This window comes from Ambystoma mexicanum, chromosome 4p (genome assembly GCF_040938575.1).
Source record: "Ambystoma mexicanum isolate Mex_15411 chromosome 4p, UKY_AmexF1_1, whole genome shotgun sequence".
Lineage (NCBI taxonomy): Eukaryota > Metazoa > Chordata > Amphibia > Caudata > Ambystomatidae > Ambystoma > Ambystoma mexicanum.
In genome coordinates, this window is record NC_090927.1 from 123,269,950 (window position 1) to 123,287,123 (window position 17,174).

A 17,174-nucleotide genomic window follows, 5' to 3' on the forward strand; every position below is an offset into this window, starting at 1 on the left:
TAAATCTTTTGCAGTGTTCCCAAAGGGAACTGCACAGGTGTCTGCCTAACACTTGTTCATTTACCACTATATGCAACATCTTTATTGTTCCAAATTCCAGTAAAATCAGACCAAAAAGACTCTGCCTGATTCTAACTGCCTGATGTGATCTGGAACGTAGGTCATGCGACAATGAGGCTTAAGGCTGGGCTGAACCCACTGCTGGTGGATGCTCTCCCAAGCCATACTTAACTGAACTACTTACTGCGATTGAAGATCGGACTTCCATATGAAGTTACTACTTTACTATTCTTATCGAAAGGGACCTGCATACTTACCTCCTAGTTTGGAATCAGCTCATGCCCACACACTTTAAATATGTATCCTTAAACAGAGGTTTGAGCACAGCTCAAAATCTGATCGGTATCAGTCAACTCTTCCATAAAATGATCATAGCTAAGATTATTTTAAAGGTTAGACCACTGATCTTGGTATGAAGATGACATTATAACACAAGTTTATAAATCATGGCATGCTTGTTAAAAGCTTAGTAGCACAAATATTCTCAAATTGATGCATTCTTACAGCATGCAGCAACATTTACCAACAGCAAAGACATTTCAGAATACACATGGGTGACACTTACCGATAATGCCCCCTCAGCACACCATCGGGATTCAGCATGGGGATCAGATTAAAGACAAACATGCGCCTCAGCATCTGAGCTCGGGGATCGTCCTGGCGCAGTATGAACTCTAGGAAACCATTAAAGACGAAGCTGGAAGGTGTCTCGCCTGGATGGACTCGGCTGCTGAGGAAAAACACCTGTTGCGTTAAAAAAAGGGTTAGTGTATCTCAGTGATGATATTAATGTCAGGAGAAAACATGGGAACACTGCTTTTTATTCACATTTCAATCTATTGCTACCAAACTGAATACATAAATGCACTTACAATGTGTACCTGTAGTATTAATAGTATTTCAAATAATACCTGGGAATCTATATAGTTGGAATTTTAATGATAGCTCCCGTTTCAAATTCACAGCTAAATAGTATGAACAGCCGTCTGACAGTGTTAGGGCAGATTATACCCAACGTATGTGCTTCCTCATTTCCTAATTTAACCGAAATAGTGAATCTAAAAATAAAAATTAACAAAACAAACACCAAAAATAAATTCATGAAAAGGATTTGAAATTGGAATGCATTGTAATTATGTAAAATGTGTTATCCCACCAACTTTTTCAAGTTAGACTGCCTCATTCAAAATGTAGTCAAATCTTATTCATGTCCACAGGTCCTTGGTTCAACATCAATATATGGCCCCAAAATTGAGAAAAAAAAAACACTTTTAAAGGCATTGGGCCTCATTACACGGATGGCGCTAAGGGATCACCGGCACCGGTAAGGGCACTGGTGCCGGTAATCCCTTAGCGCCATGCTACGAGGTCCCTCAGCGGGTCCCGTCCTTAACATGTGGCCAGACCACACGTTAAGGAAGGGACCCGCTGAGGGACTTCAGAGCAAATAACGGTACAGCTAATAGCGGTACCGTTATTTGCTCCTTCCCCATTCCCATTGAGCCCTGTGGGGGCTCAAATGGGAATGGGGAAGGGCCTTGGTGAATGGGGAATTACCGCCCCGCCAACCTTGGAATGGGGCGGTAATTCCCCCATTCACCAAGGCGGAATCGGTAAAATACCGGCAGCAACCATGACGCTAATAGCACCATGTTTACCGCCGTCCGTGTAATGAGGCCCATTGTCTTGATGAAGATCTAGAGTATTTTTTTATATTTATAAATGTTGAATTTCTAGGGTTACTGCTACATTCTTGTTTGCAGGTACCAGTCTGAATTCCCTTGATAATTTTGAGTACTGATTGAGAGAGCTTGTTTGTTGCCAACAGTGCCGCACACACACACACACTACACACACAGCACAACTAATAGGATATTCTCTGGCTCTTTAGGGATAGTCACCTGAGTGATGTCTTCTATAGTAGAGATACACTGGTTCCAGAAGGCTTGTAAAACGGGGCAGGACATATGGAAGTATGTGCTAGGTTGACCACATTTGTGCCAACATTGAGGATCAAGGGATTGGTTGAACCTGTGCAAGCAAGTTGGGGGAGTGGGATATAGTACCATCGCAAGAGGAGTTTGTGCGCACATTCCCGATTGGTAACGCAAAAGGAAGAGGAATGGGTCCTAGACCCTATGTCGACCCAGGTTTGGTCTTCAAGAGGATGTCCGAGATCCTACTCCCATTGTGCCATATAGGGAAGTCTGGTGGTAAGGATGTCATCCTGCAGCAGTTTGTAGAGAGGAGTTTTTCCCTAAATGTGGGAGGTCCCTCAGAGTGAGTTCTAGGGGAGCAGTGGCCCTTGTGGCTGCCTGTCGGATCTGGGGGTGCGAACACCAATGTCGAAGTTGGGTATAAGAGAACCTATCCGCTTCAGTTTGATGAAAGGCCACTTTGCATTGTTCAAAAGATCGGGGCTGGCCATTCTCGTATAATTGTCCCAGGGACTCCGGCCCTCCCGCAACCCAGTTCCTAAAGTGTCTGGGATAGGGCTCTGGAGGAAAGGCTGGATTGTGAAAAAATGAGGAAAGAGGGGTCATGCCACGTGGAATGCCCTTGTATTTGAATGCCCAGTGCCATAAGCTAAGAGTGTGTTTGGTAGAGACCAGGATCCCTGCCCAGGTCTTCCGCAGCAGGGATGGGATGTGTGGAAGGAACCGGAGGGGTAATGCGAGGCGGGACTGCTCTAGTTCCAGCCACTTCGAGGTCCCAGAGGTCCCGTTCCAGGCATGAAACCCGTCCCAATTGAGCGGCTACATAGTATTTGTGTAGGTCGGGGACCCCCAAGCCTCCCAATCGGGGACTATGTGTCATGGCTTTCTGGGATATTCTCACCCTTCGACCTTCTCTGAACCCAAACATTTTCCTCTGCATACTCCAGAGGGGATGTGGGATCGAAGTTGGTAGGGAGGAACAGGCGTAGAGAAATTGTGGCAGAAAATTCTTCTTGCAGGCAGTGATACGCCCAACGAGAGAGATCTCCTGTGAGGTCCATTGTTCAAGGTCCCTCTCCAGTTCTTCAAAGAGTGGGGGAAAGTTCACGGAGTATATATCTTTAGGATGAGCCGGAATCTGGACCCCCAAGTATGGGATAGATTTCTCACTCCAGTGGATCGGGCATAGGGGCCTAAGGGATTCCCGTTCCTCAGCGTCCAAGTCTATTCCCAGGGCTGTGGATTTTTCATATATAACAGCGAATCCCGATACCCTCCCAAGCCTACAGAGTTCCTGGAGGGCTGTAATCGGGGAGGGGCGGATGTTTGTTATAGATAACAGGACATCATCTGCATAAAGTGAGATCTTGTGCTGGACCGTGCTGGTAGGGAGGCCTTCGATGCGTGGGTCGATTCGAATCCGCTGAGCAAAAGACTCCATTACCAGGGCAAACAAGAGGGGGGACAGTGGGCATCCTTGTCTAGTCCTGCAGGTCAAGGGAATCAGGTCTGAAAGGTTGTAATTGACCCGGAGAAGGGTTCGTGGGGACGTGTAATTGGACAGGACCAACTTACGAAAGTGCGGACCCAAGTGGAAAGCTTCTAAGGTAAGTTGAAGGAAAGTCCAATCTACCTTGTCAAAGGCCTTGGTGGCGTCCAGCGCCAGGAGGGCCAATTTATGTGAGTCTCGGGTTGCTATATCTACTAGATTTAGGGCTCTACGAATGCTGTCTCCGGTTGATCCATGCATTATGAACTCTGTTTGGTCCGGGTTAACCAGAGAGGGCAAAACTGTGGCCATGCGGCTAGCCAGAATTTTAAAATAAATGTTTGCATCAATGTTTAGCAGAGAGATGGGCCTGTATGAGGTGTTGTCCCCGGGATCTTTGCCGGGATTAAGTATAAGCACGGTTATGGATTCTTGCATGGATGCGGTGATAGCACCAGAGGCACCAAATGAGTTGAAGAGGGCCGTTGGCGGGGTCACCAGCTGGGGCTGAACAATTTATAAAACCTTGTCATGAACCCATCGGGCCTGGGGCTCTAGGTTTTAGAGACTTAATGGCTGCCTCCACCTCCTCACCTGTGATCGGGGCATCGAGCCTCTCTCTGTCGGGCTCCTTAGCCGTGGGAGGGTAGCATCCTGCAAATATTTTATCTTTTCTGCCTTGTCTCAGGGTGTTGCTGACATGGTTTACGCAAGATGAGCTGCTGCCAGTTGCAGTTTGTCCCCATCAGCGTAATGGATTCGGCTTTGTGGGTCGCAGAGCCCCAATATGGTGTTCTTTCTCTTAGTCGTGGCCAATTTCTGTACTATGAATTTGTTTGCCTTGTTCTTGGCATAGTAGCCTTGCTTAGACTTGGCCAGTAGGTGTGCTGTTTCTTCCGCATGATGGGCTTCCAATTCCTTCCGGGCAGTCTGTAGGGCGCGTTGGGCCTTGTGGGACCATCCCTTGTATATACGATGGGCCTCTGCCCTTTGGACCTCCCCTTCTAGTTCCATGCAGGTCCGCTGTTTGCGTTTATGTTATGCCGCCCCCTTTGCAATCAATTCCCCCCCCCTTGCTACTGATTTCATGGCGTCCCAGGTGTTGGCAGGGGACGTGTCTTCTCCCGGGTTTTCCACAAAGAAGTACCGGATCGCCCAAGCAATGGAGTCAGTCAGCGGCATCTCATTCAGGATGGGATCATATAGGTACAAGCAGCGTTGTGGAGGTGGATCAGGGTTGTGGGCTTGAATTGTCAATTTAACCGGCGTGTGATCCGAGAGCACTTTCAATCCTATTGCTACATCATCTAAAAAGGCGAGGATTTGTGGGGAGGTCCGCATCAGGTCTATTCGGGAAGACCTTCTTCTCACATGTTCATAGAACAAGTCCTTTTCGCCTGGGTGGAGCACTCTCCATGAGTCAACCACCCCTATTGTCCTGAATAGCTGTAAAGGTTTCATGGCAAGCTTAAAGTCTCGGGCGGCCTGGGACTCTGTTGAAGTCTCATCCTATGATTATTTGGCCCTCGACGAAGGGCAGAAGGGCAGTGCCTAACATTTCGTAGAATGCTTCTTGGCCCAGTAACAGCAAGTTTCTTGTAGGAAGACTCCTGATCCTTCCATGTCTTGAAGCTGCTTTAACGCTGAGTTCCGTTTAAAGGGGGAGTTCAGGCCCTTTATGTTTAATGAGATAAGCTTCAACTTCCGATGCAGTGGAGGTTCCTCAGCAATGTTAATATTCGGTGGATCGGGGCCCGGGTTTGGATGTAGCTCAGTCACCATCTGTATCCTCTGCTATCGGGCCTCCATAGTGCCATCAGGGTTTTAACTTGAGCTTTTAACGTGGAGCCCCAACAGTAAACTTAAAGGAAGCCAAAACTTCTTTCTCAACGGCTTCCTTAACCAACAGAAACAAATTGGTCTGTAGTTCACTCCAAGTACGTGGCACAGTATCCTGGAGTTGGGCATGTGCCATGTGAAGCCCGCTATTAAAGCCAGTTACTTGGCATTCCTCAGTATTCTGGGTTCAGTCGCTCTGGGTCAGCAGCACCTGGGTAAAGTAATTATCAGGGTTGTGTGGGGCCCCTCACCATTTGGCTCGTTGAGTCTCAGGTGATGGTCACTTTGCGTTTTGACCTCTCTGCACCTTTGTCCAGGTTATGCGCTTTCGTTTGGGGGGGATCCCTCCAGGCCATCTACTGGAGCGTTGAGCGCCGCCCCTTCAGTCCCCCTGGATGGGTTGGTTTGTGAGATAGATTCTGCATCTTCCAGGCATCTGATCTTCCGGGACACTCCTTTATATGAGAATTGGAGCACTGTGGGGTATAGCCATGGGTATCTAACATGTTGGTCCCGGAGGAGCAGGGTTAGAGGCCTCAGAGCCCTCTGCTTCTGTATTGCAACCATGGCCAGGTCCCGAAAGATCTGAAGGGGAGATCCCTGGAAAGTTAATTTGTCTCAAGAACGCCCAATTGCCATGATAGCCTCCTTGGTCATGTAAAAGTGGACCTGGGTGCTTACATCCAGGGGGTGGGGGGGGCCTTTCCATCTCTTGTCGGGGTCTCAATCTATGGGTGCGGTCCAGCAAAAATTGAGTTTTAGCCAGATGTGGCAGCAGGAATAGGAAAAGGTTGGTCACATACCCTGCAAGGTTCTTGTCCAGGATCGAGGAGGGAACCCCCCCAAATGCATAGGTTGTTTCGCCGAGCCCTGTTCTCTAGATCCTCCTGTTTGTATTATAGGATCTCGTTTGTTGGTCAGCGACTGAATGGCACGTTGTACCTCCAAGAGCGTTGCTGAATGTTCTTGGGTACGGTCCTCCACTTCTCCAACCCTTTGCTCCACCTCCACGACCCTCTGCTCAGTCTGTTCTAACAGAGTGGTGAGCTCCGACATGCAGGATCTAAATTCAGCTTTGATGTCCAGCATAAAGGCTTGAATGTCTCCCTTGGTTGCTAGCTGAGACGCACCTTCAGAGGATGTTTGAGGGGAAGACTTCGGAATGTCAGGCTTCCTCCCTTTCAGCTGGGAGTAACATGGTGGAGATGTCTGCACTTTTGGAGGCCTTAGGGTGTTTAGACATTTTGCGGGATTCTTGCAAGACACCGTATGCGGGCTGTAAGATTAGATGGATGGGGTAACGCTCTCTGCTAAAATCCAATGGGATGGGCTCTTGGAGATGCAAGCCCGTCACTGCAGGAGTCGGTATGACAGTCAGCCCTGGGCGAAATCCCGAGAGGGTATCTAGGATAAAAAGTAAGTCGTCCCGCTAGCCAGTATTAAATGCAATTTCACCAATGGCTATGAGGAGTCGCAGGGGAGAGGAAAGGAGAATGGCCAGGGCCTAGGTTCACAGATCAATGTCGCTTAGGCAGGCGGAGGGTTCCCTTCCCCAAGACTCCAGATTCTGTGTGGAGCAGACAATACTATCCCTGGGTTGACGTCAAGGGTCCCCCTCTTGTGTAAACTATCGTCCTCTAGGAGAGGGAGCAGGAAGCAGAGCATTGCGTTATTGTATCATACTTGTTTGTTTCACCCAGCTGAATGATGGAGGCGCCGAGACTCCGGAGTAGAGAAGAGTTGATATCTCCTGCTGGAATCATGTACAGGGGGCAGGTGGTGCACCTCAATGCAGCGCCAAGTGTTGGGGTTCCCTCTTGGGCCTATGTCAGCGTGTGAATGTAGGTTAAGTATGGCCGTGGGATGAGCTCCGGAGTGAAGGCTGAACGAGGTGTTGAAGGAGGAAGCGTCCAAATTAAGATAAGACGCTTACCGGAGTGGTAAGCCTGATGATATTGCTGGTCCCGGTCCTCCACCACGTTTATGGGCGAGGGTTAATCTGTCTGCAGGGATTACTGTCCGTGCCACCACTGAATGCGCCACCCGGGGCCGTCACGGGGTCCCCGCTGTGAAAGGAGTAGGGCGTGTTCAGGCTAGAAGGCACTCAAGTCTCAGCCCAGAGTGCTCCGCAGGGTCAGGGAGCTGAGGAAATCGAGTGGTCACGGCCTCTGTCGTGCAGTGCATCCGGGAGCCTTGGGGTGAGGCTCCACCTGCCAATGGGTGGCGAAGAGGCTTCTCCTATGCGTGGGAGGCCACATGAGACCCCGGATTAGTTACAGCTGGAATGGGCGACCAGCAGAGGTGTAAGTCGCCAGCGGAGAGTAGTAGCTCCCCATCTCCTTTCGTGTCCTGTCAGCTGGGTTTCGAATTGCAACGCCACTTCTTTTCCTGGGGAAGATGGCCACCCGCCATCTTGGAATGCCTCACGGACTGGGCACAGAGAATCGCTCTGATTTAAAGAGTCGATGAGCGTGAGGAGCTCAGCCCCTGACATGGAGTGCCCCAGGCATTCTGATCCACAAACGTTCCATCAACTGGCGGTTCCGAGTGCTGGAACTGCGGTTATTTCATCAAAATGCGGGCATCACACAGAGGCCATCAATGGAGCTCCAGGCCACGCCGCCTTCTATACCATTTTATGGTATAGTTACTGTTAAGTATGGACATCCAGACAACCATAGATTAAGATAACTTTATTTAAGTTACATTTATAATCAAAAAGCAAAATGGAATGTTCTCTTATAGTATGACACACCTCCATTCCAGGCAACATTGAATAGACAGGGCTGTATTCTTTCCATGGCAATACTTGCTTTCCATTGTTATTGGACACAACATTTAACTTGCTTATATTTCTATATCTTGAATCTACATCTTAATTGACATATGTAGGCCTCATAAAAGCTACACCATAACACATCTCCCTCCTTTATTTTATTCAAAAACATCATCCACCCCTTTTCACAAAAGCAACACGAATCAAGTTCCACACTTGTCCTCCCACTACCGAATCGCTCCACGCAGCACAGCAATTACCTTCACAGGATCGGAATATAGTGCGTCTCCTTTATTCTTCAACACCCCTTTCTTTATCCTCACCATGTCACCACATTCAATTCTCAAAGTTTTCTTCCCTCTCCTTGTATTCTCCTGTGCTACCCATTCCTTTTTTTTCTTTTTCAAATCTTTGCTCACACCATCTACCACATAGTCACTTTCCCTGCTTCTTCCCAACCATGGTGGACTGACCACCGTGTTTGGTATGTGTCCTCTCAAACTCAAAGGGAGTTCTGCCCGTAACTGAATGAGGTGACACGCGCACACCAAAAACTCTGTCCTGGATTGCAACTTTTCTTTCACATCCTGTTTCAGTTGCCATGCTAATACTTTCCGTGATACATCTATTCATTCTTTCCACACAAGCTTCTTTTTCAAGGACAGAATATCTAAATTCAGCTCCTCTTAATCCTTGAGATGCATGTGCTATAATCTCTTCCCTTCCCTCATCATCCACTTGAGACAACACTGCGCCAATCCCCATTTCAGATGCATCAATAGTGACTTTACTCTGGCGGTACGTATCAAACTGTCCTAATGGTTGTGCTAAATCTATGTCCTTCTTCAATCTGACAAATTCACTCTCACATTTGGACGACCATACAAATTCACTTTCTTTCTTCAGCAATTTTCTCAATGCAGTCACCTTACTAGCATAGTTGTGTACAAACTTCTGATAAAATTCAGTCATCCCTGGGAATGATCTCAATTGTGCTTTATCCTCTGGGCTTTTTATATCTTTTATGGCATTTACCAAATTCTCTTCTGGCTTTAATCCATCTGCCGATATTTCATGGCCTAAATATTCAACTTTAAAAACACCAAATTTACATTTTCCTTCCCTTAACACTATGCCATTTTTTTCAAATATCTCCAAAACACTATGGAGTGTGCTATTGTGTTCCTCTTCACTCTTTCCACAAATCAGCACATTATCCTGAAAACAATATACAACTCTGATTTTTCCAACCAATCTGTCCATGACCTTTTGAAAAACTGCCACAGCAGACAAGTGCAAAAGGCATGCGTTTGAACTGGAATACTCCCTCATGAGTGACAAATGCTGTGAGTTTTCTGCATCGTTCTTCCAATTCTACTTGATGGTAAGCAGAAGCCATGTCTAATTTCGAGAATACCTTTCCTTGCCCAATTCTCGAAAGCATCTCCGACAGATTAGGTAGAGGATGGCGATCTACCATCACACACTTATTGAGATGACGCAAGTCTACACACAAGCGGAGCTCACCTGAGCTCTTCTTGACTACCACTAGTGGAGAAGTCCAGTCTACCCCTCCTGTTCTTCCAATAACAGAGTTTCAACAATTTTGCCAGCTCCTCTTTAAAGGATAGTTCCGGGACTTTTTTTTTTTATTGTCCCTACGGTTCGGCCATGTGTTTTTAAGCATAAATCGGTAGATCGTAGAAAACTTTCCTATGGACCATACCCGACTTTTCGTCCATTAACGCACTCGAAATCAGCCGCCATTTTCTGATAATCCTATCACTTGCCGCATCGCCCTGGCTCACCTGCTTTTGCGGCACTAAATCAAATCCCCCGCCCCTGAGCCTGACATCAGCAGACGCGTACCGCCCATTTCCCAACGCCAAAGCACGTTTCGTGTCAACAATCGCTGCGCCTCAGCTATTGAAGTGTCGCCATGGAAATGGCAGGACGCCTCTTTCCTCAATAAGTATAAACACACCGTTTCACAACACACAGCAGCAGATTTTCGATTCCATTACTCTCGCTGTGTTACTTTGAGTATTCTGTGACTCGTTTCTGTGCTCTGGTCAGCTACCTTCGCCGCTTTTAGGCCTTGTGAACACCTGTACCATCTCTGTAAATTATTTTACTTTCTTTACCACACAATGGCTACAATAATGCCGTATATGTACGAGCCCGAGTACACCGAGGAAGAACTACTGGAAAGGCAAGCACGCGAAAACGATGGGGATTCGGACGGCAGTTGGGAGGACCAGTCAACGGATGAAGAGCCTGGACCATGTCGCATGGACGGCGTCTCCACCTGGTGCACATGCAATCGGTGCGAGCTAATGCCAACTGAGGAGGAGAACTGCTGCTGCCGTGAAAATTCCGGGTGCTTGGCCTACATTTCGGAAGGCGAGCCAAGTCCGCAATGCATCACCGAGCTGCCAGAGTTCAGGGAAGCCTGCCTCTCACGGACCGTGTTGAGGATGATGATGGTGCTTATGCACGAACTTCGCGGCACTGTTCGTCCGCGTAATCCGAGTAACGAGTAAGTATACTCTAGTTGTGATGTCAGTGATGCCACTACTATTTCATGGTCGTCTCCCACATATAAAATTACATCTACATATCATTCGAACGCATGTAAATTGGTTCCATATTGTGCATTTTCTAGATAGAATTTTTTTCAAAGCAGAATGACATTTTTTACCTGAATCGACAGTGATAAGAAAGTTTTGTCATTTTAATACAGTTTGCATCTTTCATTTTCACAGGTGGTACAGGCTGGTGGCCTATCGTTGCTTCACTTGGTGGCTTCACGGGAGGCTCAGACACCGCGTTCGGAGAGTAATACCTGCCTGTGCGGTACTTGCCATTAGACAACATTTCCCCAGCGACAGTGGACAATACCGCGGATTTTCCCTGGATGTGCTGCAACCGGAACTTTACAATGTGTAATGTTTATTATTTATGTTCTATTGAAATTAAGATCTAAAATAAAACCCAACATATATTTTAACAATGGTTGTTTTGATTTTTTAAATGAATCTAGTGTGTCTCCATTGAATAGTCTTCCTGTGCCTTGTCTTGTCACACCACATGTCTCCGGCCAGCATCCTCCCTCACGCTGGCCGCCCACTTTCAATCCACATAACCGTTGAACCCATATGCAGCAGACATACATATGTTATTTTGCGGGTTGGCATCAAGCCTCCCGGCCTTGCCTCCTCCCCCAAAAATACTTACCACACCACTTTGTTCAAGCGTTGGCAATAAAAGGCCGTTGGATTTTATTGATACAAAACATGGTTATAGGTAAATAATCAATATGGTTGATCATAATAAATCATCCTTTTGGGCACCGGGTACAGAGATGACCCCCTCTGGCCCGTGCTGCCTTGCCACCACAGGCCAGCCTGCTGCTGACTAACTGCCTAGGCATCCAGGGTCTCCAGGGTGAACTGCACCCATATATTCTCCTGGGAGGGTGAGGTATTTATAAACTCACCCCCCTGCCTTCCATGTACTAGATCCTGCAGCCTGCCTCTTACATGCAGTTAGATGGCCTCTCCTTGGTGAGGCCCTGCGGCAAACGAGTCTTGTCTGCACGACCACCGCCCCAATCCACCCCCCCGCCCTATCAAAGGCAGTTCGCACCGGGGTACTTGTGCTGGCAAGTGGAGCTGTCAGGGAGCGATAAAGGCCAAGAGGTGCCAAAGACCATGTACACTTCAAAGTGGTCTATAGAGCATGGGTTGTTGTTCCCATGTCTACCTCCAGACCCCGTGTCTCCTGCCAAGCATCCCCCCTCACGCTGGACGCCCCCCTGCAATCCACATAAGTGTGTCTCCATTCACGAGTCTTCCTGTGTCTTGTCTGCACGACCACCGCCCCAATCCACCACCGCCCTATCAAAGGCAGTTCGCACCGGGGTACTTGTGCTGGCAAGTGGAGCTGTCAGGGAGCGATAAAGGCCAAGAGGTGCCAAAGACCATGTACACTTCAAAGTGGTCTATAGAGCATGGGTTGTTGTTCCCATGTCTACCTCCAGACCCCGTGTCTCCTGCCAAGCATCCCCCCTCACGCTGGACGCCCCCCTGCAAACCGCATAATGCCACAACATATACACGTCATTCATTCACAAACACACCCCTGTTTCGAATTCTTTATAACCCACTTCATATTTCTAATGAGAACTTCTTTGCGCTTTGCTAGTCAACCCGTGAAGGTGCTGGTTATCTGCTCTTCGTCTCTGTGAACTTCCGTGACCACTTCGAGGAAACTCGTCAGTTTGCAACCTGTGAACTGCTCCCTGTTCTACGACAAGAAACTACTCTGATCCCTGCATCTAACTGTTTGTTCGTCAAGGTAAGGCCATGTACCATAATCATTTTGCGTCCAATTTCTTTTCGTTCAAGACAGTACATGCAATGAACTAGTCACATGTTCTGAGTTTACATTGGTATTCATAGAGAATTGTTGATCTTTACTTTTCAGAACTTTCCACAATGCCTGCCTGTTCCATTGGCGGTTGCCCTTCGAAGACCCATAATAAATCTGAAGGTACTATAATGCATGTTTTCCCTTAGACAATAGATCAGATAAGAGAATGGGTCCGATATTGCGGATATCCACCGTCTGAGCTTGAAAGTAGAGTCCTTAAAGTCTTTGCGGACAAGAGGGGTGATCGATACCGCATCTGCAGCAGGCACTTTAGCTCAGACATGTACTCCACATCATTGCTAATAAAGAAGAACACACCGCGAGCGAGGCGAAAATTGCTCTCAACCGCTATTCCCACTCTATTCGTCCACATCCCTCCACTGGTGAGTCAAGTTTATGTATTTATCTCTCGGCCTTGCGGTAGTGTGTAGCATTAGCTAACAATAATTTCCCCATTTATGTATCCACTCAATATGAAGGCGGAAGATTCTCCATCCGTGTCGTTATTGCAGTCATCAGCCACTTCAAGCGCCTATCGGGTAATCTTACTTGGCTATTCTGCCACTGACTTGTTTTAGGCATGTAAATCAATAGTTTTAATTTATCGTGTAATTATTTTACCTAATGGTACACCCTTGTACTCGTCCTCTAGTCTTTGTTTTCAGTTATAATTATTGTTATCCAAAATAATGCAAGTACTGTCTTTCAGGGAGATGCTGAGGAGTCCAACGTATTGACGACAACCGTTGATGTCACTCAGATGCTCGAGGTACGTTTCCGGACAGTTCCATCGATGGAGATCATCAGATCTTGCATTCTTGTAGCGTGATTGTTACACACAATGTTTCTTTCGTTTTTAGCCATTGATATGTCCTTCTGTCGTCGCCCTCCTATGTGTCTTCTTTTTTCAATATTGTGTTCATTACTAATGAAAGTCCTATGTTTCAGGGAGTCGATGGAGCATTAGTCCAAGAAGAAGGGGGAGCATGCAGTTACGGGTCGGCGCAACAGCTTGCAGAAGTGTGCACCGCAGTTACATCGTCCTTTGATGTTCTTATGCATTTCGAGGTATGGATACTGACAGTTCGATCAAGCGAAATCATATGACGTGATTACATCCGCTATACTTCCTTCTTTATTAACGCAAGTACTATGTTTCAGGGAGATGACGGAGCTTCTTCTACAAGAACATCACCCCTAGTAGTTGATGCAGATCTCTGGGTGGTGACACTTCCAACGATCGAGCAAATCGAATCATATTTACATATCCATTATTTATTTTAGACAACTGATCATTTGTGCAGGTCTATTTAGATGAGCTGTTGACGCCTGCACAAAGTTTATGTTCTTTTAAACAAAATAGAAAGCCATACTAATGCAATTAATCTGTTTCAGGGAGTTACTGAAGCATCATCTTCAATAATATCATCAATGGAAGTCTATGAGGAGCCCGAGGTATGGATCTTGACAGTTCCATCTAACTAGATCAACTATGCGTGAATAATTGTCGTTTGAATGTTCTACACAAAGCGTTCATTCGTGTTTTGCTATTGAGATGTACGTGGGTATTGGTCCCCAAGTACATTTTGTGTTTTCAATATTATTATACATACTAATGAAAGTTCTATGTTTCAGGGAGTCGATGGAGCGTCAGTGCGTGATGGATGTGCTTATCATGAAAATATAGTCGTTGCAGCGCAAGAGGAAGTGGAGACATGCACACACGAGTCGGAGCAACAGCGTCCGGATGTTGAAGTTCGAGGCAAGAAAGTTTCAAAGAAAAGAAAGCAAAAGAAGGTTAGTGTCCTGGTCACTATAATATGTTGTTTTTCACTGTTATTAGTTCAATACTGTAAGTTGTGTTTAAACTGAACATCCCTTTTCCAATCTGTCCTCTAGTTGCGAGTGGGTGTACGAACTAGATCTACACAGACAGTGAAGCGAACGAGAGATGTTGCTTGTCAAACCTTTTGGCAGGGACTTGAGACTGGAGATGCATCGTGCCAATGGGAAGAATATGAAGTGATTGACAACGGAGCTATACCACCACCAGCCATTGATAGTGAATGTCCTCCTGGTAGTTCGGATGCAGTCGGAGATCAATTCACAGAATCCACACCCGCAAAAACTAAGACCGCGAGAAAGTTGAAGAAATTGTTTTATTCACCCATCGCCGGAGAAGGAACAGATGTTGCAATGGAAGAGAATGAAGTGGACGACAATGAAACACCATCAATATCACTGAACATAGCGGAAGACGATATCAGAGATTCTACCTTTCATGTGAGTGACATGTCCTCAACGTTACAGGCCGAACCAGCTGGGATGCAGAGTGACAGTATAAGGAAAGAGGCCAAATTCATTGTATTCGATAGTTGTTTGATTGATATTATTATTCGGATGAAATGTGGGCATTCGGTTGGTGGGGAAGTATGTGGGGAGCCATTGATTAATGTGACTCGTGCAATTCGAGGCACTAACCTTAAAATACATGCCACCTGTACAAAATATCATCCTTTCTCATGGTCTGCACAACCCATGCTGGGGCAACTGCCAGCAGGCAATCTACTTTGTGCAGCGGCTGCACTTTTTAGTGGTTCAAGTCTTTCTTTCAGTTTGTGGGAATCCATTTCATTGCGAAAACTCAGTTCTACAAATACCAAACCGATTATCTATTTCCAGCCATTAGCGAAGCTTGGAGAATGGAAAAAATGTCTATTGATAGTACATTCGCGGGCAAACGGTTCAGGCTAGCCGGTGATGGACAGTGCGACAGCCCAGGATTTTCAGCCAAGTACTGCACCTACCACTTTCAGGACATGGAAAGTAAGAAAATTGTGAGTTCGGTGGTCGTGCAGGTGTCACAAAGTACATCCTCAGTGGCCATGGAGAAAGTTGGCTTTGTAGCATCATTGCAAGAACTACAATCGCGGGGAATGGTGATCGACCTGATAGCCACGGACAGACACGTTTCAATTGGCAAGACAATGAGAGAAGAGTACAAAAATATAAATCACCAATTTGACGTTTGGCATCTTGCAAAAACAATCAATAAAAAAATGTCTGCTGCAGGTAAAAAAAAAGAAACGCAAGGTATTTCACAGTGGTCCAAGTCAATCAGCAACCATCTTTGGTGGAGCTCAAAAACATGTGGAGGGTCGTTGGAAATTCTACTGGAAAAATGGCGGTCAGTAATGCTACACTGCACAAACGTTCACCGTTGGAACACAAACCAACATTTCCACAATTGTGAACATGGCCATTTGTCCACAGAGGAGGCACGGAAGAAGAAGTGGTTGATTCCTTCATCACCCACTCACAAAGCCATTGAAAAGATTGTATTTGATAAAACTATAACAAGAGATTTGAGGGGACTCACGGAATTCTGCCACACAGGAGATTTGGAGGTGTTCCACAATATGTGCCTAAAGTACAGGCCAAAACGATTGCATTTTGGCATGGAGGGCATGATAAATCGGACTCTTCTAGCGGTCTTGGCACATAACCATAATGTTGGACGTCAACAAAGTAGGACGACCAGAACTTTAGGGACGCTTCGCTACAATAAGGCCTTCACTAAAAGAAGTAAACAATGGGTGATCAAACCAGTGTTTGAGGATATGCAATATGAGTTTATTGAGAGACTTATTGTTGACGTCCTAGATAGGCACATAAATGGAGTTGTGAACGAACCTGTGCAGGGGACAACTGCATTGCCACCCAACATTGCCTCTGTTCCATGTCCACCTAAAGAAGAGCTCATTGAGAAATACACATCACGGTTTAAATGATTGTAATTTGATTGTCTGTTCTCTCGAGTCTCCTCATGTCGCAGGCCCATTGAATATGTGTATCTATGTAATGTGTAAATTAAAGTGATTGCTCAGTGTACATGCAATGTGTCTATCCAACCTTGTTCATCTGCGCATAAAATTAAACCAAACAGTATTATAAATCATTTTTCAAAAAATATAGAATGTCTCCATATTTATGGTTCTCTGGGGCTGCAAAGCACGCAGACAAAATGCAAAAATGGAGTGTAAATTTCAAGTCCTGTGAGATGGCCTTACACTGAATGTTGCTAAATAGGAATGTGCGCTCGTTCAAAGTGAAGGTCAGCTGCTTTGATTTTTTTGCTCGGGTGCCGGAATGGCCCACGACTCCGTATAAGGTTGTATTGTTATTTGACCTTGACAGGCCGGGACCATCCCGAAAGACTTCTTTTTGGGGGTGTGGGGCAATAACGTAAGAAACGATAATGAAGCCATTTCATGTTCGTTCATTAGAAGAAATAACATCGGCATAGAAGGAGTGGTATTTCGGGGCTGCCCTACGCACAGACACAATGAAACATGAAAATATAATGTAAGTAACTCTTTAGATGAGTTTATACCGCAATTTAATTACTATACAGTAGCTTTAAAGACGGGTTAAGTTGTACTTGTTCGTTCTATGTGGCATATTGTTTTGTACCGCCACTATCTTGAGGAGAACCATCTCCTTTTACGGAAGCACCTCAAAACCTTCCTCTTTGCTTCTGCTTTCTCTCTCCCTCTCCCCTGCTACAACTGGTCCACTGTCTGCAACCTCGGTCCTGGGCCCTTCCACTCTCCACCTGCACTGCCTCCCTGTCAACCCC

General features: G+C 46.3%; 1 protein-coding gene across 10 annotated transcripts in view; it reads right to left on the reverse strand.

The window, feature by feature from the left end:
* Positions 1–17,174, reverse strand: part of AGBL5 (AGBL carboxypeptidase 5) — a 1,732,162-nt gene that overhangs the window by 1,040,074 nt on the left and 674,914 nt on the right. For all 10 annotated transcript variants that reach the window (XM_069605526.1, XM_069605530.1, XM_069605525.1 and 7 more), the window contains one exon: positions 626–804. In XM_069605526.1, coding sequence (XP_069461627.1) covers positions 626–804 — 179 coding nt within the window. The remainder of the gene's footprint in view (positions 1–625; positions 805–17,174) is intronic.